The sequence below is a fragment of the Phocoena sinus genome, chromosome X (genome assembly GCF_008692025.1).
Source record: "Phocoena sinus isolate mPhoSin1 chromosome X, mPhoSin1.pri, whole genome shotgun sequence".
Taxonomy (NCBI): domain Eukaryota; kingdom Metazoa; phylum Chordata; class Mammalia; order Artiodactyla; family Phocoenidae; genus Phocoena; species Phocoena sinus.
This window is the reverse complement of record NC_045784.1, coordinates 130,109,351-130,134,811: the sequence shown is the minus strand read 5'-3', so window position 1 is coordinate 130,134,811 and position 25,461 is coordinate 130,109,351. Positions and strand designations below refer to the sequence as shown.

Genomic DNA, 25,461 nt, shown 5'->3' with positions numbered 1-25,461 from the left:
CGTGACTGTGGGCGGCTCCCTGGAGGAGGTGGCTTTTGCTGCTGGGCTGAGACGCAGGCCCTGCGACCCCTTGGGCGCGCCCCTCCCCTCGCTGGACGGTGAGCTCATCGGGGGTGGGGGGGCGTCGCCGGCGGCCCGGGCGCCTGAGCTCACGGCGCGCCCCCGCGGCGCCCCACCACCCCCGCTCCTGGGCGATTTTACCAATTAAGGCTTTCTCGCCAGGCCGGGCCGGGCCGGGCGCGGGGCGGGGGTGCGGCAAACAAGAAGGCGGGCGGCGGCGGCCCATTCGCGTGGAGGCGCGCGGCGCGCAGCGGACGCCAGCGGAGCCCCGAGGCGCTCGGCGCGGGCTCTAGGACCGGCCAGGCGCCACCCCGCGGTCGCCGGCCGCCCGCAGGGACAGCAGGTGAGGCCTCCGAGGCGGGCGCCGAGTGGAACGGTCACCGAGCTGCTCGCGGAGCGGGAGCCCAGGGCCAGGTGCAGCCGGGTGCGTGAGCGCAGCCGCCTTCCCGGGTTTCCCCGGGAACCTATGTGTGTGCCCAGGAGTGTGGGAGCCGAAAGCCACGGGGGTCCCTGAGAGAGAGGGTGTCTGAGAGTTTGGCGGGATATGGGCTCTCGTGGGTGCCCGTGAGCGGGTCACTGCATGACTGTCCAGGAAGGCAAGGCCCTGAAAGCAGGACATTGTGTGGGCTGAGCGCGAGTGACCACCTGGAAGGACACTTCGCAGCCAGTATGCCCCCTGGGAGGGCGACAGTGGGTACCTGTGACACCAGTCCTCTGGGCACCAACTGCCTTGGGTACATGGGGGCTGGCTCCTGGGCTGCTGTGCTCCACGGGGACCCAGGTGGGAGGGTGGCCAGGCCAGATTCTCAGGCTGCGCCCTGTCCCAGGTTGGCTCTGAGCTAGATGTTCACACCAGCCAGGATGTGAGCGGCAGGGTCCCCAGATTCCCATGCCACCTGGTCCAGGAGCAGCAGGTGAAGTCCGCTGACAGACCCACCTGTGTGTGATCCAGGCAGCTCTGTCGAAGTGGGAACTCAGGACTTGAGTGCTGTCACGTGCTGCCCCTGGACTTGCCTGAGCAGCCCCTCCTGCCACTCTTCGGCTTCCTTCATCAGCCGAAGCACCCCTGTGGGAGGGCCTGGCCTGGGGTCTGAGGGCAGGAGTGGGGTGGGAGGCGGGGTGTGTTTAACATCCAAGAATCTACTCCAAATAAGGGAAAATATGAAAGAGCTGGATTTTGGCTTCCAAGGGCTGCCCGATCTGGGGGCTTTGGGATGGGGCGCCACCTGGTGGTGATACTATGTCCCCTTGGGACAAGAACCCTCTACACCCCCGTCACTTATTGCCCCCAAATAGGGAAAGCCTAGGGCTGGAAGCCAGGGCACCCAGCTTCTGTCCCCCTTTCTGCTGGAGCCGGCTTCTGGTCGCTTACTCTGACTCAGTTTCCCTGCTCTCTGAAGATTAAGGAATGAACACAGATGACCCAATTGGATGGCAGTTATGGAGTGAGAATCAATTCTTGGTGTAATTCTGTCCTTGGTGTAATTCTGTCCTTCTGTGGGGCAGGGGAATCAGAAGGACAACTCTCACCTCCTCTTGAATGGGGCCTGGTAGGGAGGGGTCCACATGGGTCCCCCTCTACAGCTCTCTCTCCCACCTCCATCCCAGTTCCCAGACACCGCAGTGTGGAGTTTTGTGCACATGTGTCTGAAAGTGGTCAGGAGTGGACAGTGCACAGGAGGTGAGCCTCAGACTGAAAAACATCATTTAGACCCCATGCCACCACCACTGGTGAGGAAAAACCAGTGGGGGGACAGGCAGCCCCCAAGCGAGCATGCTGGAGGGCAAGGGAGATGCCGGTGGGGACTGCAGCCCCACTGCGGGTGATGCAGACACCAGGGCTGTGCAAGAGTCAACCATATTTGGGCATGACGTGCTGGCTGACCCAGGGCCTCCTCTCCCACTGGTCTTTAGCAGATAACTTAATTACTGCTAGTCTGCGGGTCAATCTAAGAATCAAGCAGGAGGAACAGAGACATGCCTTTCTGGAAAAAAGATGTAAAGAAGGGAACATCCTGGAGAGGGGAGGTACACAGGACTGGGGGAAGTGAGTCCACTCTGGTGACAAAGCCATGAGTAGGCTGGCTTCTCTTCACTGAAGAGGGTGGCAGTGAGTGTCCCAACAGGCCTCTCGCTCCTGTGCCTTTGCCGGTCAATGTCTCCCCACAGTGACCTCCCACGGTCTCCAGTTATCTACCAGAAAATTAATTTTGAGCAAATAGCTCCCCACTGCCCTGACACCATCCCGGCTCCCCAGCAGGCCTTGGCAGCCTTCCGTGGTTTGTCCCCTTCGGTCCCCTGGCCCTCCTGTCCTGGGGGCCCGCTCTGCACTACCACGGCTCTGAAGCCCACCGAGACCCAGGTGCTCAGAGCCCACCAAGTCTTACTGGAACCCCGGAGCAGGTCCCTCTGAGTCTGGAAGCCCCCACCCCCGCCCCCCGCCGCTGCCTGGCTGCTGGTCACACTGGGCTCAGGGGCCATTCCGACAGGAGAGGAAGCCCCTCCCGCCCCAGGTGGACAGCTGGTGGGTGAGGCGGGCACTCGCTGTCTTTGCATGCATCACACCGCGCCCTGTGCCAGTGCGCAACGGCACGCCCAGGCCCCTTCCAAGGCTGCTGGCTCCAGGAGTGCCGGTGGCCTCCTGGCCCAGTGCCCCATTTCCTCCCGGGTGGAGCGGGGAGGGAGGGAGGCGGTGGGGACCGGCGGGGCGCAGGTGCGCAGTCCAGGCGCTGCAGAGCGGGAAGGCGGGCTGGGGCAGGGGGCCTGGGGGTCTGGGGCGGCGGCCTAGGGTTCGGGCGCTACGGGCTTCCTTGGCTTGGCGCACGCGCGCAAAGCGCTGCCAGCAGCGCCTGGCCCAGACCTGCGCTCTCTAAGGGCTCGCCCTTCAGATCGGGGCCCTTCCCGCTGCTGCTGCTGCTGCCGGGGCCGCCGGCTGGGGCGCGTCCAGGGAACCCCAAGCGCCGGAGCTCGGGGGAGAGGGGACGACGGGGGGCTGCGGGGACCGAGCGGAGTCCACGTGACTCAGGGAGGGCGAGCCACCCCACCCCCCGCAGGGGCCTTGGGGAAGGAAAGTCCCTTGTATGGTGTGCCCGCTGGAAGCCAAGAGGTCCAGCGCCAGACGCTGCTCAGCCTTTCCTCGCTGCAGCGTTTCCTGCAGCGCGGGAGGGAGATCGCAGGACTTGAGCGCATCGTTGCCCGCTACGGGGCCCAACGACCCTTCCCGGAGCTGGGGGTCGGGTCGAAATCGCCTGGGCGGGGGGACTCAGGGGGGCATTCCAACGGGCGGGGCGGGGCGGGGCGGGCACGGCCCCGAAGCCCCACCCAAGGCCACGCCCCGATGTGACCCCGCCTCCCAGCCCCGCCCCCGCCCGCATTTAAAGGGCTCGCTCTCTCCACAGCGCTGTCTCTGCTGTCTGCATCGCCCCGCGCTCGCTGAGGTGCCTGCGACTTTAATTAAAGGGCCGTCCCCTCGCTTGGGCTGCAGCACCGCCCCTCGGCTCCTCGCGCCTCAAAATGAGTAGCTCCCACTCCCGGGCGGGCCAGAGCGCTGCGGGCGCGGCTCCGGGCAGCGGCGCTGACACGCGAGACGCCGAGATGCCGGCCACCGAGAAGGACCTGGCGGAGGATGCGCCGTGGAAGAAGATCCAGCAGAACACATTCACGCGTTGGTGCAACGAGCACCTCAAGTGCGTGAGCAAGCGTATCGCCAACCTGCAGACGGACCTGAGCGACGGGCTGCGGCTTATCGCGCTGCTCGAGGTGCTCAGCCAGAAGAAGATGCACCGCAAGCACAACCAGAGGCCCACCTTCCGCCAGATGCAGCTCGAGAATGTGTCGGTGGCGCTCGAGTTCCTGGAGCGCGAGAGCATCAAGCTCGTGTCCATCGGTGAGGGCGCGGGCCGCCCGGTGGCGCTGGGAGGCGAGGGAGGGGGGCTCCGCGCGTCCTCCCATCTTCTCCGGGCCGACCCCTCGCAGACACCCCCCTAAGCTGTGGCGCCGCCCCGGGAGTCCCCGGGGTCGCCCAGCTCCGTGTGGGCCTCGAGAACAAAGGCTCGCAGGCCGGCGGTGCGTGCGGACCGCTACGCGCCCCCGCCCGCCGGTCCCCGGCTGGCCCACGCCCAGGCTGAGCTCACATCCTCCACAGGCCGCGCCCCCGCCGCTGCGCCCGCGGTGGGAGAGGGCCTGGGGGGGCGGGCACTGGCCAAGCTCTGGCTGTGCGCCTAGTGCCCCATCTCTAACGAGGGGGAGGCCGGGGCTCTCCACCCCCTACAGCAGTTTGGAGAGGGCCCTCTGGGCTTCAGGCACCCCTGTGGTTCCTTAAACAGGGGGTTGGAGCTTGTGGGTCCCATTGTCTAGTGCCCCCCAGTGAAGATGGCTCATACCCCAAGTTTAGATTTCCTTTCGGGAACTAGGGGGCCAGAGAGGGCCATAGCTAGCAAAACAGCACCTGAGATGGGTTTGGGCGCTGGCCAGTGAAGGGAGCTGGCTTGTAGTCACTTAGATACCTGGTTACTGTCGAGCTTGTGCCAAACTCTTGCCTCCATGTAGGACTTGCTTTCCTGCATCTAGAATATGCAGGAGTTGTTTGGGAGGTACTCCAGCATGTGCTGGGCTCGCTGCCAGCCCAGTGTTCGTGTCACCGGGCTGGTGAGGCTGGCAGTGGTCGGGCCTACTGCATCATCCCAGGCACTTCGGAGATGAGAGCCACACAGGGACAGGCACCAGAACTGGTGACTTGGGGGGGGGGCGGGGAGATGCGACAGGGAGAGAAGGGGCACGAGCTTTCTTTTCTTCAGAATCGAAAGAGGCCTTCCAGTTGTCCCTACAGCCCTGGCCCGGTCCATGCGGAGCCTGAGAAAAGGAGGGACCGAGACCCAGGTGCCCCCAACCACTCAGGGCAGGTCTCAAGGGCCCCACCTCTTTCTCTGGAATGCAAGTCGAGGCCGAGGCCCACCCCCCAGTCCCAGCCTCAGTCTAGCCAAGCTGAGTCATCTCTGAGCCTTGGGTGGGGGGGCAACCGGATGTGGGGAGGCGGGCCACACCCCAATTGTCTGGGGGGGGTCTCCTCCTCCCCCCTCCCTCCTTCTCCTCCTCTTGTGAGCTGGCTGGAGCAGGCCTAGTTCCCAGAGCTTTGCCATATAAGGCAAAAAAATGTTGGAAAGCAGCAGTGATTAGGGGAGGGAGGGGGCAGGCTGGCCCGGGGGGCTGGTGAAAGGGGGTGGGATGGGGCGGGGCCATCCAACCAGTCAGTCTCTCAACTCTGAGCCCGGTCCTTCCCACCCTCTTTTGTGAGGTGGATGGGAGGGCCTAGGCCAGCCTCCTATGGACCGGGGGTGGGGAGGGCCCAGCCCGATGATGGCTGATGAGCTTGGCCTTGTGTTTCCCCTCGTGGGTCATAGTGGACCTCGGGCCTGCTGAGGGCTTGTGCTAGACTCGCGATTCTGCGGGTGGGAGCCTGGCGGGAAGGCCTGGCTACTCCTGTGTCCTTGGGCTTCTCTGAACCTTCCAGTCACCCCTAGCCTGAAGCCCCCACTCCACCCTCCTACCTGCCATTTGGGGACAGAGCAAGGCAGTGGTGAGGGACTGGGGCCAACCGCAGCCTAGGAGCAGGAAGGCCGCTCTGCTTTGAGTGGCACTGAGCTGGTCTGCAAGGTGCTGCCCGCTGGATTCAGAGGCTACCTGCCATTGATGGCCCTTTTGGTGGCGTCCATCCCCTTCTCCCCACCCCCAAGTTGACTCACCAGACAAGTATTTTCTACTGATTGTTGGGGAAGGGTAGGTGGAACACGCCAGCAGGGATTCCAAAGATGAGCTGCCCTCCTGAGTTCTCAGAGGCCCCCCCCGGCCCCCCCCCACCCCGTTCGCTTGAGGAGGCTGAGACCCAGAAGGGCCTTGGGTGGGGCTCAGAGCCCAGAGGCATCGCCATGGGGATGGGGTGCAGGGTGCCCGCCCTAACCACTTCCCCTGTGGCGAGCTTGGCGGTCACCAGCCTGTAGCCCAGTGGCCCGTTAGGTGGCGAGGAGGGCGGGCAGCAGCTGAGCAGGCTCTACTGAGGCGGCAGGACTTGGGGACCCCACCCATGACCTCTGCCACCCAGACTCCCAAGCTGGGCCCTGAGCGCCCAACCCAGGCTCACTGGCTCCGCCCTTCCCCTTCGGGCTGGGTGAGGGGGCCCCTGGAATGTGTCCTGCCCAGCATCCTGGCTGGCAGGCCATCTCTGCCGGGCCCCAGTGAGTCAGGGCCATGCAGCCCAACCAGCGGTTCCTTGGGGCTCCCAGCCCCTCCCCCTGCATCAGGGCTGCTGCCCAACTCCCAGCCTGGCTCTGTGGGTGGCGGGGGAGCACTAAGGCAGTGGGGGGCGGGGCTCACACCCTCCACCCAAAGGGTCCTTGCCCAACGCGCCACCGCTTCCGCTTCCCCAGCCCCATGCCATCCACCCATCCACCCGCCCCCGCGACCCCAGGGCAGCCGCCACATTTCCCAACCTCTCCACCCGCCGGCCTTCCTCTTTCTCAGTGCAGGTCAGGGGCTCTTTCCTGGAGATCCCTGGGGATGGGCGGTGGGCCCCCGCAGAGCACTCATCCCACTCACTCTCCAGAGCCACCTTTGCGGAAGGGGGCTCCTCCCCAGGCCTCCCCTGGCCCTGTCTGCCGCCTAGGTCTGTCTCCCGTCCTTCCTCTGGGTCCCCACGGCCTCCAGGGCTTCCAGCAATGCCCCCTCATTGTGCTGTATTGTCATCATGTGTCTACAGGTGCTTTGCCTCCAGACCTCCTTCACACCCCCAAAGGGGCCCTGGGCAGAACGGGCCCCGACCCACACCCCACCCTGCCCCACGGGGGCCTGTGCCTCCTCCCTGGGGCCTGCTATGCTGCCACATTGCCCAGTGCCTGGGAGTGGCCTGACACCCTGAATGTGTGCCACCCCCAAACCCGTGCGCGCGCGCGTGTGTGTGTGTGCGCGCATGCGCAGGGACTCCCGGGTCAACCCTGCCCGCCCAGCGCTGCCGCTCGTTCCCCTTACAGACAGTAAGGCCATAGTGGACGGGAACCTCAAGCTGATCCTGGGCCTCATCTGGACCCTGATCCTGCACTACTCCATCTCCATGCCCATGTGGGACGAGGAGGAGGACGAGGAGGCCAAGAAGCAGACGCCCAAGCAGAGGCTCCTGGGCTGGATCCAGAACAAGCTGCCGCAGCTGCCCATCACCAACTTCAGCCGGGACTGGCAAAGTGGCAGGGCCCTGGGCGCCCTTGTCGACAGCTGTGCCCCGGGTGAGGGGCGTCGGGGGGGCGGGGCCGCCTGTAGGGGGGCGGAGGGGATGGCCTGCAGCCAGGTCTCATGGTCCCCCAGACTCATGGCCTTCCTTGCCCCGCAGGCCTGTGCCCTGACTGGGATTCCTGGGATGCCAGCAAGCCCGTGAACAACGCCAGGGAAGCCATGCAGCAGGCCGACGACTGGCTGGGCATCCCTCAGGTACGCTCCGCCGGGCCAACCGCGGCCGTCTGGGGGCCGAGGGCCCAGTGCGGAGAGGTGGCGTGTCCCAGGGCCCTGAGGCTTGGAGGCCAACTGGCTCCTTTTTCTGCGCGTGACAGGTGATCACCCCTGAGGAGATCGTGGACCCCAATGTGGATGAGCACTCCGTCATGACCTACCTGTCCCAGTTCCCCAAGGCCAAGCTGAAACCAGGGGCTCCCCTGCGGCCCAAACTGAACCCGAAGAAAGCCCGAGCCTACGGGCCAGGTGAGAGAGCCAGGCGGGGGGTCCTCCTGCAAGGTGACCTCCTCCCTGAACGTGAGCTCCCGGGGAGTCTTCAGCCACGTGGCTGCCAGGATATCAAATGCCCCCCCGTGAGTCAGACAGGAGTGGGTCGGGGCTGGTCAAAACTGGCCACTGGCTCTGTGTTCCCCCCGCCACACCAGCCCGAGGCAAACTCAAGCCAGCGTTCTAGAAAACAGGCCCAGGCCTGTCCCACGGCAGGAGCGCAGCTGGGGCCGAAGGCCGGGTTCTGCGCGCTGGGGTGTACACCGAACTGACTCACCCCGTTCCGAACAGCCTGATGGGGCTGCGGCGGGAGTGCGCCAGCCCTCACAGCCAGCCTGTGGCTTCCCCCTCATCCCCGGGCAGGCATCGAGCCCACAGGCAACATGGTGAAGAAGCGGGCAGAGTTCACTGTGGAGACCAGAAGCGCCGGGCAGGGAGAGGTGCTGGTGTACGTGGAGGATCCGGCCGGGCACCAGGAGGAGGTAGGGCGGCCGGCAGGCAGGGCAGGGCGCTGCCGGGCCCCCGCGTGGAGGGGCCGCTCTGAGCAACGGCTCACGGACTCCTTCCCACCCTAGGCAAAGGTGACCGCCAATAACGACAAGAACCGTACCTTCTCCGTCTGGTATGTCCCCGAGGTGACGGGGACTCATAAGGTGAGCCCTCAGCCCAAGGGGAGGCCAGTGGCGAGGGCAGTGGCGAGGGTGCCCCAACCCTGCCCTCACGGTGCGCCCCTCCTGGGAACAGGTCACCGTGCTCTTTGCCGGCCAGCACATCGCCAAGAGCCCCTTCGAGGTGTATGTGGACAAGTCCCAGGGAGATGCCAGCAAAGTGACGGCCCAGGGCCCTGGCCTGGAGCCCAGCGGCAACATCGCCAACAAGACCACCTACTTTGAGATCTTCACGGCGGGTGAGGGGAGGGTGCCGAGGCCGGCAGGTCTGGGGGAAGAGCTGGGGGGCCGCGGGAGCGGCCTGGAGGCTCCGGGATCTGAGCCGATGCCTCCTGGCAGGAGCGGGGACAGGCGAGGTGGAAGTGGTGATCCAGGACCCCACAGGACGGAAGGGTACCGTGGAGCCTCAGCTGGAGGCCCGGGGTGACAGCACGTATCGCTGCAGCTACCAGCCCGCCGTGGAGGGCGTCCACACGGTGCATGTCACCTTCGCTGGTGTGCCCATCCCTCGCAGCCCCTACACTGTCACTGTTGGCCAAGGTAGGCCAGTCCCGGCCGCCCCCCACTGGGCACGGCTCCAGCCCTGCGGTCTCGGAGCGGGGCAGCCGGGCAGGTCCGTCCCAGCCCCCGCCCCGGCTCCCCGGGCTTCTGTCCTTCCGCTGTGCGGGCACTCTTTCTGGCCCTCCTCTCGCCTCTCCATCTCTCTCTCCGCGCTCTCACCTTCGGAAGAGCTCGCTCCAGCTGTCTAGAGACCTGCTGCTCTCTGCTCTGCCCGCAGGGTCAACGGTACTTGGATCTGTCTTCCTAGGGGGGGCTAGGCGGGGGGCTGGGGGCTGGCATGGCCGGAGCAGGTGGGAGGAGGCCTGCCGTGTCCTGGCCTGGGCCACGCAGGTCCTAGGGTCACGGTCCCTTCCAGTTCTTTCTTACGCGTCCCTCACCGGCCTGTGTGGCCCGACGGCCCAGCCTTGTGGGAGCAAGGGAGGGGTCGCCCAGCGCCGGCTCCCAGCAGCTCAGCCAGCCTTCTGCTCACAGCTTGTAACCCAGGGGCCTGCCGCGCCATCGGCCGGGGCCTCCAGCCCAAGGGTGTGCGAGTGAAGGAGACTGCCGACTTCAAGGTGTACACGAAGGGCGCGGGCAGTGGGGAGCTGAAGGTCACCGTGAAGGGTCCCAGTAAGTTGGCCTGTGGCTGGGCTGGGGTGGGCGGTGCCAGTCCCCGGCCACTGCTGGGCAGGCCTGAGGCCCCTCCCTTGTCTCCGGCAGAGGGCGAGGAGCGCGTGAAACAGAAGGACCTGGGGGATGGTGTCTATGGCTTCGAGTATTACCCCATGGTCCCCGGCACATACACTGTCACCATCACGTGGGGCGGCCAGAACATTGGGCGCAGGTGAGACCCCGGGCTGAGCTCGGAGGTGGCGCACTCCTCCCTCTGCTGGGCTTGGGCCGGCCCCCCTCCAAGACGGGGCCCGTTGGCACTCCCCTGGGTGGCTCTCTCCTTGCAGTCCCTTCGAGGTGAAGGTGGGCACCGAGTGTGGCAATCAGAAGGTGCGGGCTTGGGGCCCCGGGCTGGAGGGCGGCGTCGTTGGCAAGTCCGCAGACTTTGTGGTGGAGGCCATTGGGGACGACGTGGGCACCCTGGGTAAGTTGGAGGCTGCGATGTGGGCACCCGGGGGCAGAGGCTGGTAAGGGCCACCCTCCCGAGGCTCCAGGGCACTGACGGAGCTGGCGGCTGTTCTCAGGCTTCTCTGTGGAGGGCCCGTCGCAGGCCAAGATCGAATGTGATGACAAGGGCGATGGCTCCTGTGATGTGCGCTACTGGCCCCAGGAGGCTGGCGAGTATGCCGTGCACGTGCTGTGCAACAGTGAAGACATCCGCCTCAGCCCCTTCATGGCCGACATCCGTGAGGCGCCCCAGGATTTCCATCCAGACAGGGTAAAGGGTGCGGGCCGCTGGGCTGGGTCTCTGGGCTTTGGGGCCCTGGGCTGGCACGGCCGGCAGCGTGCTCCCGCCACTCTGTCTTTGGAGGCCAGCACTTGGTCCCCTGAGATCTGGGTGGCCTCCCATTAGGTGAAGGCACGTGGGCCTGGATTGGAGAAGACGGGTGTGGCCGTCAACAAGCCGGCAGAGTTCACGGTGGATGCCAAGCACGGCGGGAAGGCTCCTCTCAGGGTCCAAGTCCAGGTGGGGTGCCCTCTGTGGTGGGGGCAGGGTGGGCAGGTGCCCCGACCCGGGCACTGACCAGGAGGCCGCCTGCTCCCGCCCGCTCTCCAGGACAACGAGGGCTGCCCCGTGGAGGCAGTGGTCAAGGACAACGGCAACGGCACTTACAGCTGCTCCTACGTGCCCCGGAAGCCGGTGAAGCACACGGCCATGGTGTCCTGGGGAGGCGTCAGCGTCCCCAGCAGCCCCTTTCGGGTGAGCCTGCCCTCTGCAGGCCTCAGACGGGCCTTTAGCCCACTTCCCTGGGTGCCTGCTTTGCTTTGGTACGGCCCTCTTCCATGAAACTCGCATACCGTCCCCCAGAGAAACTCCTCTGCGCCTCCACTGCCCCCGGCCCTAAGCAGCCACGCACCCGCTTTCTGGCTGTGCGGTTTACCTTCGCTAGACATTCCCTGGGGACGGGCTCCTAGGCCCTGTGGCTTTTTGTGTCTGTGTTCGCACTAGTTCCCGGTCAGCATAGCACGAGTTCACGGCTGAATGACGCTGCATCGCACGGATAGCCCACGTGTTAGGTGTCCAGTCACTTGTTGACGGGCATTTGGGGTTTTTCACCTTTTGGCTGTCGTGAGCAGTGCTGCCACGGACGTTCTGGTACAGGCGTTAGTGCAGACGAGCGATCTCACTGCTCTGGTTGCATAGATAGCGAAGGGTGGCGGCACTGCAGCATCGAATGCTTGCTTTACATGGCACTCCCCAGGGTGGTCACGCCACTTTGCCCCTCCTCCAGACTGGTCATGCCCCTGCACTTGCCCCCGTGCCCTGCAGGTGAATGTGGGAGCCGGCAGCCACCCAAACAAGGTCAAGGTGTACGGCCCAGGAGTGGCCAAGACGGGACTCAAGGCTCACGAGCCCACCTACTTCACTGTGGACTGCACGGAGGCCGGCCAGGGTGAGGCCCTGCCTCGAGAGCGCGGGTGGGCGAGTGGGCGAGGCGTCCCCGTGAGGTTCCAGCCTCCACTCCCTCCTCCCCCGCAGGTGACGTCAGCATCGGCATCAAGTGTGCCCCTGGCGTGGTGGGCCCCGCCGAGGCCGACATTGACTTCGACATCATCCGCAATGACAACGACACCTTCACGGTCAAGTACACACCCCGCGGGGCTGGCAGCTACACCATCATGGTCCTCTTCGCCGACCAGGTGGGTGCTGGTGCTTCCGGCCCCTAATGCTGCTGGGTGATGGGGTGTGGCTCTCCTCTCAGCCCTCCTCCTCCCGCCCCCTGCAGGCCACGCCCACCAGCCCCATTCGGGTCAAGGTGGACCCCTCCCATGACGCCAGCAAGGTGAAGGCCGAGGGCCCTGGCCTCAGTCGTACCGGTGAGGACGAGTACCCCATGGGGAGGCTGGGGAGCCCCGGGGGGCGTGGGGCAAGGTGCCCCTACAGGGTAGCTGTGTCTCTTCAGGTGTCGAGCTTGGCAAACCCACCCACTTCACGGTCAATGCCAAAGCCGCCGGCAAAGGCAAGCTGGATGTCCAGTTCTCGGGGCTGGCCAAGGGGGATGCGGTGCGTGATGTGGACCTCGTTGACCACCATGACAATACCTATACTGTCAAGTACACCCCGGTGCAGCAGGTAGCTACCTTGACCCCCTGTGGCCGCGCCTGTCCATATACCTGCTGAGCCCGTGGGCCCCCTCATGTGGTGGGCTGGGTGGGCAGCTCCAGGGGGCTTCCCGCCCACTCTCGTTTCCCACCTGGGAGAGAGAAGGCATGGAAGTCCAGGGGGTGCAGTGGCAGAGAGAAGCCATTGTCTCTGAAGCCCCTCCCCATGCCCAAGTTGGGAAGCCCCAGGCCAGGGGGACCAGGGCCATGACCCACGACCCTGCCCTTCTGTACCCTTCCCAGGGCCCAGTGGGTGTCAGTGTCACTTATGGAGGGGATCCTATCCCCAAGAGCCCCTTCTCGGTGGCGGTGTCTCCAAGCCTGGACCTCAGCAAGATCAAGGTGTCCGGCCTGGGAGAGAGTAAGTAGTTGGGGCCTGTCACAGCCAGCCACTGAGCATGCCCCGGGGCTGCCTGGGCCCGTGCCACAGTTCTCCCCTTCCTTTCATCGTGTCAACAGAGGTGGATGTTGGCAAAGACCAGGAGTTCACAGTCAAGTCGAAGGGCGCCGGTGGCCAAGGCAAAGTGGTGTCCAAGATTGTGGGCCCCTCGGGGACAGCAGTGCCCTGCAAGGTGGAGCCAGGCCTAGGGGCTGACAACAGCGTGGTGCGTTTTGTGCCCCGTGAGGAGGGGCCCTACGAGGTCGAGGTGACCTACGACGGCGTGCCTGTGCCTGGAAGCCCCTTTTCTCTCGAAGCTGTGCCCCCCACCAAGCCTAGCAAGGTAACTGGGGTGTGGGCGCCACCCCCTCTCTTCTCCAGACTCGCCCTCACCCCTTCTCATTTTTGTCCTTTTGAGCGGTGGCCCTGCTCAGGCCTGCCTGTGCCCGTCTGGTGGGGGAGGGGAGCCAGAACGAGAGCAGGCAGACGGAGTCAGGCTGGGGGTCTGAGGGTCAAGGGTCAGGGAGGTGGCGTGGCTTTGGCTCCTGACCTGCCCCTCCTCCCTCAGGTGAAAGCCTTTGGGCCGGGGCTGCAGGGGGGCAGTGCAGGCTCCCCTGCCCGCTTCACCATCGACACCAAGGGCGCCGGCACGGGCGGCCTGGGCCTGACAGTGGAGGGCCCCTGTGAGGCCCAGCTTGAGTGCCTGGACAACGGGGACGGCACGTGCTCTGTGTCCTACGTGCCTACGGAGCCCGGGGACTACAACATCAACATCCTCTTCGCTGACACCCACATCCCCGGCTCCCCGTTCAAGGCCCACGTGGTTCCCTGCTTTGACCCATCCAAGGTCAAGTGCTCGGGCCCCGGGCTGGAGCGTGCCACAGCCGGTGAGGCGGGCCAGTTCCACGTGGACTGCTCGAGTGCAGGCAGCGCAGAGCTGACCATTGAGATCCGCTCCGAGGCGGGGCTGCCAGCCGAGGTGCACATCCAGGACCACGGCGACGGCACACACACCATCACCTACATCCCCCTGTGCCCCGGGGCCTACACTGTCACCATCAAGTACGGCGGCCAGCCCGTGCCCAACTTCCCCAGCAAGCTGCAGGTGGAGCCCGCAGTGGACACCTCAGGCGTCCAGTGCTACGGGCCCGGGATTGAGGGCCAAGGTGAGAGGCCTCCCACCATAGGGCGTGGGAGCAGCGGGAGCCGGGGCCCTGGGAGCCCCATTCTTCTTCCTCTCCCTGCCCCCCTGCAGGCGTCTTCCGAGAAGCCACCACTGAGTTCAGTGTGGATGCCCGGGCTCTGACGCAGACCGGAGGGCCGCACGTCAAGGCTCGCGTGGCCAACCCCTCGGGCAACCTGACCGAGACCTACGTGCAGGACTGTGGCGACGGCACGTACAAAGTGGAGTACACGCCTTACGAGGAGGGTACGTGCTAGGGCGCTGGAGGGATGGGCTGGGGGTGGGGGCAGGGTGACCTGGGCTCCTTCTGACTCAGCCTGCCCTCCTGCAGGACTCCACTCTGTGGATGTGACCTACGACGGCAGCCCTGTGCCCAGCAGCCCCTTCCAGGTGCCCGTGACCGAGGGCTGTGACCCCTCCCGAGTGCGCGTCCACGGGCCGGGCATCCAAAGCGGCACCACCAACAAGCCCAACAAGTTCACCGTGGAGACCAGGTGAGCGAGAGCCCCAGAGGCAGGGCTGCAGGGGCCTTGGAACCCAGGGGATAACGGGCTATCTCTTTGGACCAGGGGCGCTGGCACAGGGGGCCTGGGCCTGGCTGTAGAGGGCCCCTCCGAGGCCAAGATGTCCTGCATGGACAACAAGGACGGCAGCTGCTCGGTCGAGTACGTCCCCTATGAGGCCGGCACCTACAGCCTTAACGTCACCTACGGCGGCCATCAGGTGCCAGGTGAGGAGGCAGGTCAGCTGGGGCCGGGCTGGGACCACCTGTCCGCCCTCCACTCTTGTCTCACACAGCTGCCATCCCTCTGCCCGCCTCCAGGCAGTCCTTTCAAGGTCCCCGTGCATGATGTGACAGACGCGTCCAAGGTCAAGTGCTCTGGGCCTGGCCTGAGCCCAGGCATGGTCCGTGCCAACCTCCCTCAGTCCTTCCAGGTGGACACGAGCAAGGCCGGCGTGGCCCCGCTGCAGGTCAAAGTGCAGGGGCCCAAAGGTGAGCGTTCCTGTGCCTGGGAGTCGGGGGTCAGGTCGGGGGAGTGCGGTCCTCTGAGGGAGGGGACCCAGCACACGGCGGGAGGCGGGGGGCGGGACCGGTGGGCAGGCAGTTGACGGAGGAGCCTCAGGTGACCCCAGAGCCAGTGCCCTGGGGCAGGGGACCTAAAGGAGGCAGAACAGACAGGACTCGGCCGCTGAGCAGATGTGGCAGGCGGGAGGGAGGTAGAGCGGGCAAGGGTCTGAGATGTCACGGGGGCTCAGGGCTGTTCTGGGGACGGGCAGGTGAGGGCAAGTCGAGGCCGCCTGGGGTGAGGGCTGGGTGCATGGCCCAAACTCGGCTTTCTAGTGTGGTGGGCCTAGGGGCCCAGGGCACCGGCTAAGGCTCTGTCTGTGGGCCTGGGGCCAGGCCTGGTGGAGCCAGTGGATGTGGTGGACAACGCCGATGGCACCCAGACCGTGAACTACGTGCCCAGCCGTGAGGGGCCCTACAGCATCTCGGTGCTGTACGGGGAAGAAGAGGTGCCCCGAAGGTAAGAGGCTGGGCCCTCTGCGTGTGGGGAGGGGCCTGGGCTGGGCACCAAGAGCCGTCCTGACCGCTCACAGCATCCTGGCCTCACAGCCCCTTCAAGGTCAAGGTGCTACCTACGCACGACGCCAGCAAGGTAAAGGCCAGCGGCCCCGGGCTCAACACCACTGGCGTGCCCGCCAGCCTGCCTGTGGAGTTCACCATCGACGCAAAGGACGCAGGGGAGGGCCTGCTGGCGGTGCAGATCACGGTGAGCCGGCCGCACGGGTGGCCGCCTGCTCCAGCTGTTCTGCAGCTCCGGGCACAGGGAAGGCGAGGGAGGGGAGGGGCCCAGGCTGGAGCGGGGTGCCGCGCGGGGTCCGCGGCCCGGGGCAGTTGGGCCAGCCCGGCTCTCTGGTCTCCCTTAGAAGCCGTGCCAGCCTCTAGGATGGTGGTGACAGACACGGGCTTCCCCACGCACGCACTTGCTCACTTCGGGTGTCACCAAAGCCCTTAGTGCCTCAGCTTTTCTGCCTGTAACATTCCCTGGGGCCAGGTATAAGGCTAGGACTCTGAGATCTTTGGGGGAGCTCGTCCTAGTGCTAGGGCAGGCCCTGGGGTAGAGGATGGGAGCTGAGAGGTCCTCGTGGGGGTAGAGCAGGATGGGCGCCAGGTCCCTGCCCCTGCCTGTTGTCACGCAGGGTGCGGGGGGCCGGGGGGGGGGGCTGGTCACTGGGCATTTTGGCGCTTCCCTCCTGGACCTTGCCCGTGGGGAGGTAAAGGACAGTGGTGGATGCAGGCAACCGTCTTGGGCCATGGTGCTTGAGCGGCTCAGAGGCTGTCCCTGCAGCAGTGGTGCTTGACGCTTGGTCCTTTGAGAGGGCCTGAGGGAACCCCGGGCCTGGCTGGGCTTGGGCCAACCGCCTCCCCTCTGCTCTGCCATGCAGGACCCTGAGGGCAAGCCCAAGAAGACGCACATCCAAGACAACCACGACGGCACGTACACGGTGGCCTACGTGCCAGACGTGACGGGCCGCTACACCATCCTCATCAAGTATGGCGGCGATGAGATCCCCTTCTCCCCGTACCGCGTTCGGGCCGTGCCCGCTGGGGATGCCAGCAAGTGCACCGTCACAGGTGAGCCAGCCCGCCAGCGGCCACGGCGCTCAGCACGGGGCTTGGGAGTGCCTGTGTGCAAGGGCTCGCTGCTTGGGGCGGCGTGTGGGAGTGGGGGCCGCCCCCTTGAGTGACTCACCTGACCTTTCTCCTTGCTCTCTGCCCTCTCACCTCAGTGTCAATCGGAGGTCACGGGCTAGGTAAGCTGCTTGCTGGGGCCACTCCCAATGCCCCTCCTGCCCAGAGGGCAGCTTCCTTTCCTCTTCCATGCTGATTCCCAGGACAGTTCCAGCTGCAGCTCTTGGCAGGGACAGAGGGGGGAACTGGAGGGTTAGGGCCCAGGGAGGCCTCCGGAGCTGAGCATGAGTGCTCCGGCCCTCCCCCTCTCTGGGCCTCCATTTCCCCATCTGAGAAGTCGGGTTGCAGCTGAGAGCTTTGGGGTGAGGTGCATCCTGAGAGGCACCCCCCTGGGGGCTCTGGGGTCTGGGGATCTTGGCTTCCCGGGGAAGTCCCGGGGGCGGGCAGCAGGCCCTTTCTTTTCACTTCCTCTTTCCGCGTCCAGGGCTCTCGCGTGGGGTCTCCCCCAAGCCGCGGGAGTCCCCGGCCCCGGCCGGATCCACAGACCCCCATCCCCACCTCCCGGGGGCCTCTGCGTCCCAGGCCGGGGGAGGTGCAGGCTGCATGAGTGGGTGGGGCTGGCTGGTGGTGCCGTAGCACCAGCGTCGACTGCTTGGGCGGCCAGCATGGCGGGGCCCGGCCCGGCCTCAGAGCCCCAAAGTGCACTCGGTGGCCCCCCTCCCCCCTCCCTCCCCCCATTCCCCAAGCAGTGACGTTATTCAGATGGTCCCCAACCAGGCACGGAGGTTCTCCCGCTCAGGCATGGGAGGGGAGAGCCAGCCCCAGCCAGGGACACCAAGAAGAGGCAACGACTACACGGGAGCCTCTGAAGGCTGCCGGCCTGGACCTTGGCCGAGGCAGCCGGGGAGAAAGTTAGAGGGTGGCTGGGGCTCCAGGGCAGGGGCTCGACGACTTTGGACAGCAGGCCTCGGGGTCTGAGACGCCAGCCCTGCGTGCCTAGGGCAGGGGGTAGGGCCGGGGTTGGGGGGGAGCAGAGGCAGGGGCAGGGCTGGGCTGAGGGAGTGGTCTCGGTTTACCCGGCCACCGCATGCAGAATGGAGACAGGGCGCCCGGCTGGGGAACCGAAGTCACCTCTGGACCAGTCGGAGGGGTGGCTTGGGCTAGGCTGCTGGTGGTGGGGCTTGAGGGGGAGCCAAACTGCGGGGGTGGGGTACTTTGAGGATGGGGCAGCTGAGGGGCTGGGCGCCGGGCAGGGAAAGCGGGGAGTCGGGGCTGACTGTGAGGTTGGGGCCCGAGCTACTAGCTAGGTGGCGGGTCCAGGTTCCGAGCCAGGGAGACCAGGTGTGGCTGTGTGCGAGGTGAGGCCTCCCAGGGCAGGGGCGGGCAGCAGGGGGGGCCAGGCGTAGAGCTCGGGAGAGCCGCGGAAGGCCAGCATGGAGCCCTTGCGCAAAGTGGGAGCCCTCGGCGGACAGGAGAGTCCGGTGGCAGGCTGGCCGGGGGACCCCCTTGCACTCAGCCCTCACAGCCTACAGCTCCCCGAGCCTCCACGGCTGAGCCCAGATCATAACGTCACTGTCCCTCCCCTCTCCTCGGGCACTCTGGGGCCCTGGAGGCTGCTCAGCTGCTCTGCTCTCGCCACCTCGCAGTCGTGGCTCTGGCTTGGGCCTCCTGCCCCCCTTCCCCCTGGGTGCTGCCACTGCCTGCTGCGCTGTGCTGCCTACCTGCTTCCCTGCTCCCAGCTCCCTGCCTGCGCCGGGCCGCGCCCGGCCGCCCCTCTCTGCAAGCCTCCGGTCGAGCGAGCGTTCTCAGTTGTCAGGAAACTCCAATTTCACCTTCAGGCCCGGGGGGCGCGGGGCGAGTGTCACGTTCCCCACGCTGCAGCAGGTCTCCGCCTCACCGCGTCCGCACACGGCACTGGGGTGTGGGTAGGGGCAGGGAGCAGAGAAGGGTGGGCCCCATTGTGAGGGTGCCCTGCTTCCCGGCCCTTCCTTCCTCTCAGACTCCTGGGTGCCATCCGTTGGGCCTTTCCCACGTGGGGGACTCCCCCGAGACAGGACTCCCAGGCTTGAGGTGGCTCGGGGGAACCTTTCCTGCCTTCTGAGAAATCACTCACCATCCCAGCTTTGGGGGGGCGGGGGCGGGAGGCCTGGCTGTGCTTGGTGGTGGCAGTAAGAGGCCTGGGCGGGCGGCAGGTGGACAGGAGCGGCCCGAGCGCCGAGCTCATGCGCCGGCCCCCCCTTTGGGGACCCACCCTACCCCACCAGGCGCTGGCATCGGCCCCACCATCCAGATTGGGGAGGAGACGGTGATCACCGTGGACACCAAGGCGGCGGGCAAAGGCAAGGTGACCTGCACCGTGTGCACACCCGACGGCTCCGAGGTGGACGTGGACGTGGTAGAGAACGAGGACGGCACCTTTGACATCTTCTATACGGCCCCCCAGCCGGGCAAATATGTCATCTGCGTGCGCTTCGGTGGCGAACACGTGCCCAACAGCCCCTTCCAAGTGACGGTCAGGAGGGGTCAGGGGCGAGGCGTCCGGGCGGGGCTCATGTGTGACGACAGAGTCTCCAGCTCCTGTGCGTTGCTCTGCAGGCTCTGGCTGGAGACCAGCCCACGGCACAGCCCCCATTACGGCCTCAGCAGCTGGCCCCGCCGTACACCTACGCCCAGGGCGGCCAGCAGACCTGGGTATGGCCTGGCCCACCTCCTCCCAGCCCTAGGGGACACTCGGGGACCGGCCAGCTGGGCGTCCCGTGAGGCCCTGTTCTGCCGCTTGTTAGGAGGGACCCCAGATCCTCCCACGCGGGACTCCCTTCCCTCCTGCAGCTCCTCACCCAGGCCCTCTGTCTCCACTGCAGGCCCCAGAAAGACCGTTGGTGGGTGTCAACGGGCTGGATGTGACCAGCCTGAGGCCCTTCGACCTTGTCATCCCCTTCACCATCAAGAAGGGCGAGATCACTGGTGAGCGGGGGCAGGAAGGAGCCAGGGAGCCACAGAGGCCAGAGTGTGCCAACGGGCTGCCCTGACCCGCGCCCCACTGCCCTGCAGGGGAGGTGCGGATGCCCTCGGGCAAGGTGGCGCAGCCGGCCATCACCGACAACAAGGATGGCACTGTGACCGTGCGCTACGCACCCAGCGAGGCCGGCCTGCATGAGATGGACATCCGCTACGACAGCATGCACATCCCAGGTGCGCCCCTCAGCATGCCACCGCCACCGTACAGGGGCGTGGGGCTGGGGGAAGGGGCTCGGGGACGACACGAGGCCCCCATTCCACGTGGTCCCTCTTCCTGCCTCAGGAAGCCCCCTACAGTTCTACGTGGATTATGTGAACTGCGGCCACGTCACAGCCTACGGGCCTGGCCTCACGCACGGGGTGGTGAACAAGCCTGCCGTCTTCACCGTCAACACCAAGGATGCAGGAGAGGGTGAGCGGCAGCTCTCGTCTTGACCCGCCTGTGTGTCACGGGCTACTGTCGTCCGCTGGGGAGCTGGACACTGGAGATGCTCCCCAGATGAGGCTCCCTGCCCCACCCCCGGCCGCCGCTTGCCCGTTGGGGCTTCTCCTCATTGGCGCAGTGTCCCCGGGCACAGTTCGCACCCTCACCCACAACTCTCTCCAGGGGGCTTGTCCCTGGCCATCGAGGGCCCATCCAAAGCAGAAATCAGCTGCACCGACAACCACGACGGGACGTGCAGCGTCTCCTACCTGCCCGTGCTGCCCGGTGACTACAGCATCCTGGTCAAGTACAACGAGCAGCACATCCCGGGCAGCCCCTTCACTGCCAGGGTCACAGGTAGGTGACACCCAGAGCGGTGACAAAAGGGGGCAGGTGGCAGGGTGGGTGCAGTCTCCCTCTGTGCCTGGACACACAGTGACCGTCCCCTGCCAGGTGACGACTCGATGCGCATGTCCCACCTGAAGGTGGGCTCTGCCGCCGACATCCCCATCAACATCTCGGAGACGGACCTCAGCCTGCTGACGGCCACGGTGGTGCCGCCCTCGGGCCGGGAGGAGCCCTGCCTGCTGAAGCGGCTGCGCAACGGCCGCGTGGGTAAGAGGCTGGGCAGTGGGGCCTTCTGGAAGGGAGGGAGGCTGGGGGTGGGGGCGCGCCTCTCCCCAGCTGACAGCCCCTCCCCGTGTCCAGGCATCTCATTCGTGCCCAAGGAGACCGGGGAGCACCTGGTGCACGTGAAGAAGAATGGCCAGCATGTGGCGAGCAGCCCCATTCCAGTGGTGATCAGCCAGTCGGAGATTGGGGATGCCAGCCGCGTGCGGGTCTCAGGCCAGGGCCTCCACGAAGGCCACACCTTTGAGCCTGCAGAGTTTATCATCGACACCCGTGATGCAGGTAGGCGGTGGTGGCCTGGAAGCTGGGGTGAGACCTCTGTACTCGGCCCCCTGGCTCAGGGGTGTCCCTCCCGCAGGCTATGGTGGGCTCAGCCTGTCCATCGAGGGTCCCAGCAAGGTGGACATCAACACAGAGGACCTGGAGGATGGCACATGCAGGGTCACCTACTGCCCCACGGAGCCTGGAAACTATATCATCAACATCAAGTTCGCTGACCAGCACGTGCCCGGTGAGTGAGGCACCTTCCCCGTGGCTGGGCAACCCTTCTTGCCACACCCCAGGGTCCGTCCGCACACCGTAACTTGTGCGGGACGTGGGTTGTGCTTTCTTCCTGCAGGCAGCCCCTTCTCCGTGAAGGTGACAGGCGAGGGCCGGGTGAAAGAGAGCATCACACGCAGGCGACGGGCCCCTTCGGTGGCTAACGTTGGCAGTCACTGTGACCTCAGCCTGAAGATCCCTGGTAGGAGCTACAGGAGCCAGGGAGGGTCCCAGGGAGTCCTAGGCGCCAGCCCGAGGCGGTCCCAAGCAGAGGGGCGGACCCTGGGTCTCCTGCTCACCAGGCTGTCCCCCACCTACAGAAATTAGCATCCAGGACATGACAGCCCAGGTGACCAGCCCATCAGGCAAGAGCCACGAGGCCGAGATCGTGGAAGGGGAGAACCACACCTACTGCATCCGCTTCGTGCCCGCCGAGATGGGCATGCACACCGTCAGCGTCAAGTACAAGGGCCAGCACGTGCCTGGGAGCCCTTTCCAGTTCACCGTAGGGCCCCTGGGGGAAGGGGGAGCCCACAAGGTCCGCGCGGGGGGCCCTGGCCTGGAAAGGGCTGAAGCTGGAGTGCCAGGTAGGCCTGCTTCCTGCGGGGCTCTTGCCCCTCCTGGGCGGGGGCTGGGGGGCAGGAGGGGGGCTAGCAGCCGTGCTTGGCGGGGGCCGACGCCGGGGGAGCGGCCCTCCGTGAGGACACACTGTACCTTCCCGCAGCCGAATTCAGCATTTGGACCAGGGAAGCTGGCGCCGGGGGCCTGGCCATTGCTGTCGAGGGCCCCAGCAAGGCCGAGATCTCCTTCGAGGACCGCAAGGATGGCTCCTGTGGCGTGGCCTATGTGGTCCAGGAGCCAGGTACTGAGGCGTGGCTGGGGCTGGGAGGCAGGACTCGGCTTTGGGCGCTGGTCTGGGTCTACGCGGACAGCCCTGCCCGGCTCCCACCCTCCCCCTTGAGGTCCCAGGGCCGCTCAGGCTGTCTGCGGTTGCGGGAGGTGGCAGGCTCGAATGCTGACGGGTGGGGACCTCCCGGCACGCCCTCTGTTCTCTCTCCCTGCTCAGGTGACTACGAGGTCTCAGTCAAGTTCAACGAGGAGCACATCCCCGATAGCCCTTTTGTGGTGCCTGTGGCTTCTCCGTCTGGTGACGCCCGCCGCCTTACTGTTTCTAGTCTTCAGGTGAGGCACCGAGAGAAACCGCCCGCCTGGGGCTCCTGGGCCCGGCCAGACCAGAGCCGCCGCACAGAGCAGGTCTTGGCCCTGTGTCGAGTGACCCGCCCAGCCCAGCTCGGGGCGCCGGGCTTCTGCTCTGGCCGGGTGCAGCCCACGCTTGGGGTCGGAGGAAGTACCCCTGACCGTCGCGTGGAGTTTTTCTCGTGTCTCAGCTCTAAAGGCTTTGAACAGAAGCCTGTGCCCCTTGAGCACCAGGGCTGAGGTTTAAAGAGGGACAGCCTGCCAGGGCTGAGGAGTGCTGCCCGCAGGGCGGGGCCACCCCCCTTCCTGCTGCCCGGTGTGTGATTGTAGAGCGTGGGTCGGGGAGCGGGGGTGTGTGCCTGTAGCTTGCTGCCCCTCGAGAATCCATGGCTCTCCCTCTTTAAACCAAGCTGGACGCCAGATGGGTAAGTGCAACCCAGTGGGATTCCTGCTTCTGGAGCCCTTTCCTTCCCTTGCCCCGCCCCAGCCCCTAACCGCGTCTGCTGTGCTTCCAGGAGTCAGGGCTAAAGGTCAACCAGCCAGCCTCTTTTGCAGTCAGCCTGAACGGGGCCAAGGGGGCGATCGATGCCAAGGTGCACAGCCCCTCAGGAGCCCTGGAGGAGTGCTATGTCACAGAGATCGACCAAGGTGAGGCCCTGTCCCTTCCCGGCCAGCCAGCCGTCTGCCCTGGCCCGACTGGGAGCGGTGGGCCTCCCCCCGGGCCTGGCCCACTGGCTGGGAAGCGGGCTGAGAGTACAAAGGGGAGGCGCAGACTCCGGAAGCAGCCGAGACAGGGCCCAGAGGCCTGGGCTCCTCCAGCCGGGCGGCGCTTCCCCAGCTTGTGACCCAAGCCCTTGGGGTACCTAGCTTGGCAGCCGTGCTGCTGGGAAGGAAAACACCTTCTGCGGGCCGTATAGTGCAGTCTCTTGAGGGAGAGACCCAAAGTCCAGTGATGGGGGCTGCCCAGGCCTTTGGCTAAGGCCTGGAACCCGGGGACAGCCCCGGGGGTGGGAGGAGCTGCCCAGCCCAATTTCACTGGTTCACAGCCTCATCCTGCCCCTTCCCAGCCGCGTGACCTCAAGCAAGTTCCCGCCTGTCTCTGGGCCCCAGTGAACACGTGGGGGATAAGGCGCTCACGGTAACCTTTGGAGAAGGAGGCGTCGAGGGGGGCATTTTGCCTACAGAAGATTTCAGTCCAAATGAGTCCTATCGGTAGCTTGGGCATCTAAAGCTTCACCCCTCAGGCTTCAGGAGGTCTGTGCAGTGGGGTGTGGGTGCCCAGCACGGTCTCCAGGAAAAGCTGAGTGGGCCCCCTAGACCTGCTGGACTCAACGCTGGCAGGCAAGGGAAGCCCCTCGCCGATGCCAGTTGCTCAGTTTTGGAGGAGAGACCCCAGGCCCACGGCACGTTCCTCTGCCCCTCAGATAAGTACGCCGTGCGCTTTATCCCACGGGAGAATGGCATCTACCTGATTGATGTCAAGTTCAATGGCACCCACATCCCTGGAAGCCCCTTCAAGATCCGAGTTGGGGAGCCTGGGCATGGAGGGGACCCAGGCCTGGTGTCCGCTTACGGAGCGGGCCTGGAAGGCGGCGTCACAGGTAGGTCAGTGGGTGCAGCTTCCAGTGTGTGAACACAACTGCTCGGGTCCCTCCTCCGAGCTCTCAGTGACAACAGGAGGCGTGCGGAGGTGACAAGGCTACACTGGGGGGCTGGGGTGGGGAAACGGGCCAGGCCGGCTCTGCCTAACCTCCCGCGCCCCCAGGGAGCCCAGCCGAGTTTATCGTGAACACAAGCAATGCGGGCGCTGGTGCCCTCTCGGTCACAATCGACGGGCCCTCCAAGGTGAAGATGGATTGCCAGGAGTGCCCTGAGGGCTACCGCGTCACCTACACCCCCATGGCACCTGGCAGCTACCTCATCTCCATCAAGTACGGCGGCCCCTACCACATTGGGGGCAGCCCCTTCAAGGCCAGGGTTACAGGTGAGCCTCGTACCAGACTGCGGCTACCCAACCCAGTGCGCGACACTCTGGCCACCTCTTAGCCCCTCCTGCTCTGCCCTGCAGGTCACCGTCTGGTCAGCAACCACAGCCTCCATGAGACGTCATCAGTGTTTGTGGACTCCCTGACCAAGACTGCCAGTGCCCCCCAGCACGGGGCCCCAGGCCCAGGTCCCACCGACGCCAGCAAGGTGCTGGCCAAGGGCGTGGGGCTGAGCAAGGCCTACATGGGCCAGAAGAGCAGCTTCACGGTGGACTGCAGCAGAGCAGGTGGGCGTCCTTCCAGGAGATGAGGCTAGACGTTAGAGCGGACGGCCAGTGCCTGGGAACATGGCAAGGGGAGCGAGGGCGGTGGGAGTGCCTTTGGGAGCGGGCCGCTTCCAGCCTGGGCCTCCCTGCCGTCTCCTCTACCCTTCAGGGAAGTGCCCTGGAGGAGCTGGAGTTTCCTCTGCTGGTCTTGCCGGGGTGGGGTGGGGTGGGGGGTTGCTGGCAGCTCTTTAGGAAGGGCTGTCGCCCCAAGACAGGAGAAGGGAGTCAGCGCAGTCACAGCTGAGGGGAGGGACTTGGGGCCTGGCACTGAGGCCCCTTCCCCCACCCCCAGGCAACAACATGCTGCTGGTCGGGGTACACGGGCCCCGGACACCCTGCGAGGAGATCCTGGTGAAGCACGTGGGCAGCAGGCTCTACAGCGTCTCCTACCTGCTCAAGGACAAGGGGGAGTACACGCTGGTGGTCAAATGGGGTGACGAGCACATCCCAGGCAGCCCCTACCGCGTCCTGGTGCCCTGAGTTCTGTGTCCGTGCCAGCCAGCAGCTCCCAGGATGAGAAGTGCCCCTGCGCCCGCCCTCCGCCACCCAAGCAGCACCCGCCCCAGCCCTGGCCAGCCCCGGCCACCCTGTCACCGCAGCTGACCCTGCCCTGTGCTGCGCTCCCCTGCCTCCACTTGGGCAAAGGAGAGGGGTGAGCAGAGGCAGCCTGCCTGTCTTCTTTGCTCCCGGGAGGGGTGAGGGTGGGGGTCTCGTGCACAACCACCCGCTAGTTCTCTTCTCTAGCCGAGAGGAATAAAGTTCCGCTTCCATTCTCCTGA

General features: G+C 65.9%; 1 protein-coding gene across 3 annotated transcripts; it reads left to right on the top strand.

Moving 5' to 3' along the window:
- Positions 1 to 267: 267 nt before the first annotated feature.
- FLNA (filamin A) lies at positions 268 to 25,461 on the top strand. 3 transcript variants are annotated; one of them, XM_032620566.1, is made up of 48 exons: positions 268 to 403; positions 3,459 to 3,946; positions 7,083 to 7,331; positions 7,436 to 7,533; positions 7,653 to 7,800; positions 8,185 to 8,303; positions 8,397 to 8,474; positions 8,566 to 8,728; positions 8,832 to 9,029; positions 9,522 to 9,659; positions 9,750 to 9,873; positions 9,989 to 10,125; positions 10,226 to 10,419; positions 10,555 to 10,668; positions 10,759 to 10,902; positions 11,473 to 11,596; positions 11,683 to 11,843; positions 11,930 to 12,020; positions 12,107 to 12,276; positions 12,549 to 12,666; positions 12,765 to 13,027; positions 13,253 to 13,850; positions 13,940 to 14,113; positions 14,199 to 14,361; positions 14,437 to 14,597; positions 14,691 to 14,861; positions 15,270 to 15,393; positions 15,483 to 15,639; positions 16,316 to 16,505; positions 16,661 to 16,684; positions 18,827 to 19,074; positions 19,158 to 19,253; positions 19,424 to 19,526; positions 19,614 to 19,754; positions 19,864 to 19,992; positions 20,188 to 20,361; positions 20,458 to 20,619; positions 20,713 to 20,916; positions 20,993 to 21,145; positions 21,254 to 21,376; positions 21,495 to 21,761; positions 21,899 to 22,036; positions 22,241 to 22,356; positions 22,887 to 23,019; positions 23,796 to 23,972; positions 24,137 to 24,355; positions 24,440 to 24,643; positions 24,975 to 25,461. In XM_032620566.1, the coding sequence occupies exons 2-48, from the start codon at positions 3,574 to 3,576 to the stop codon at positions 25,160 to 25,162; spliced, it is 7,941 nt and encodes a 2,646-aa protein (XP_032476457.1). In that variant the 5' UTR covers positions 268 to 403; positions 3,459 to 3,573; the 3' UTR covers positions 25,163 to 25,461. The 3 variants fall into 3 exon arrangements, with proteins under 3 accessions (XP_032476457.1, XP_032476456.1, XP_032476458.1); XM_032620565.1 differs by having other exon boundaries at positions 8,829 to 9,029; XM_032620567.1 differs by lacking the exon at positions 16,661 to 16,684 and having other exon boundaries at positions 8,829 to 9,029.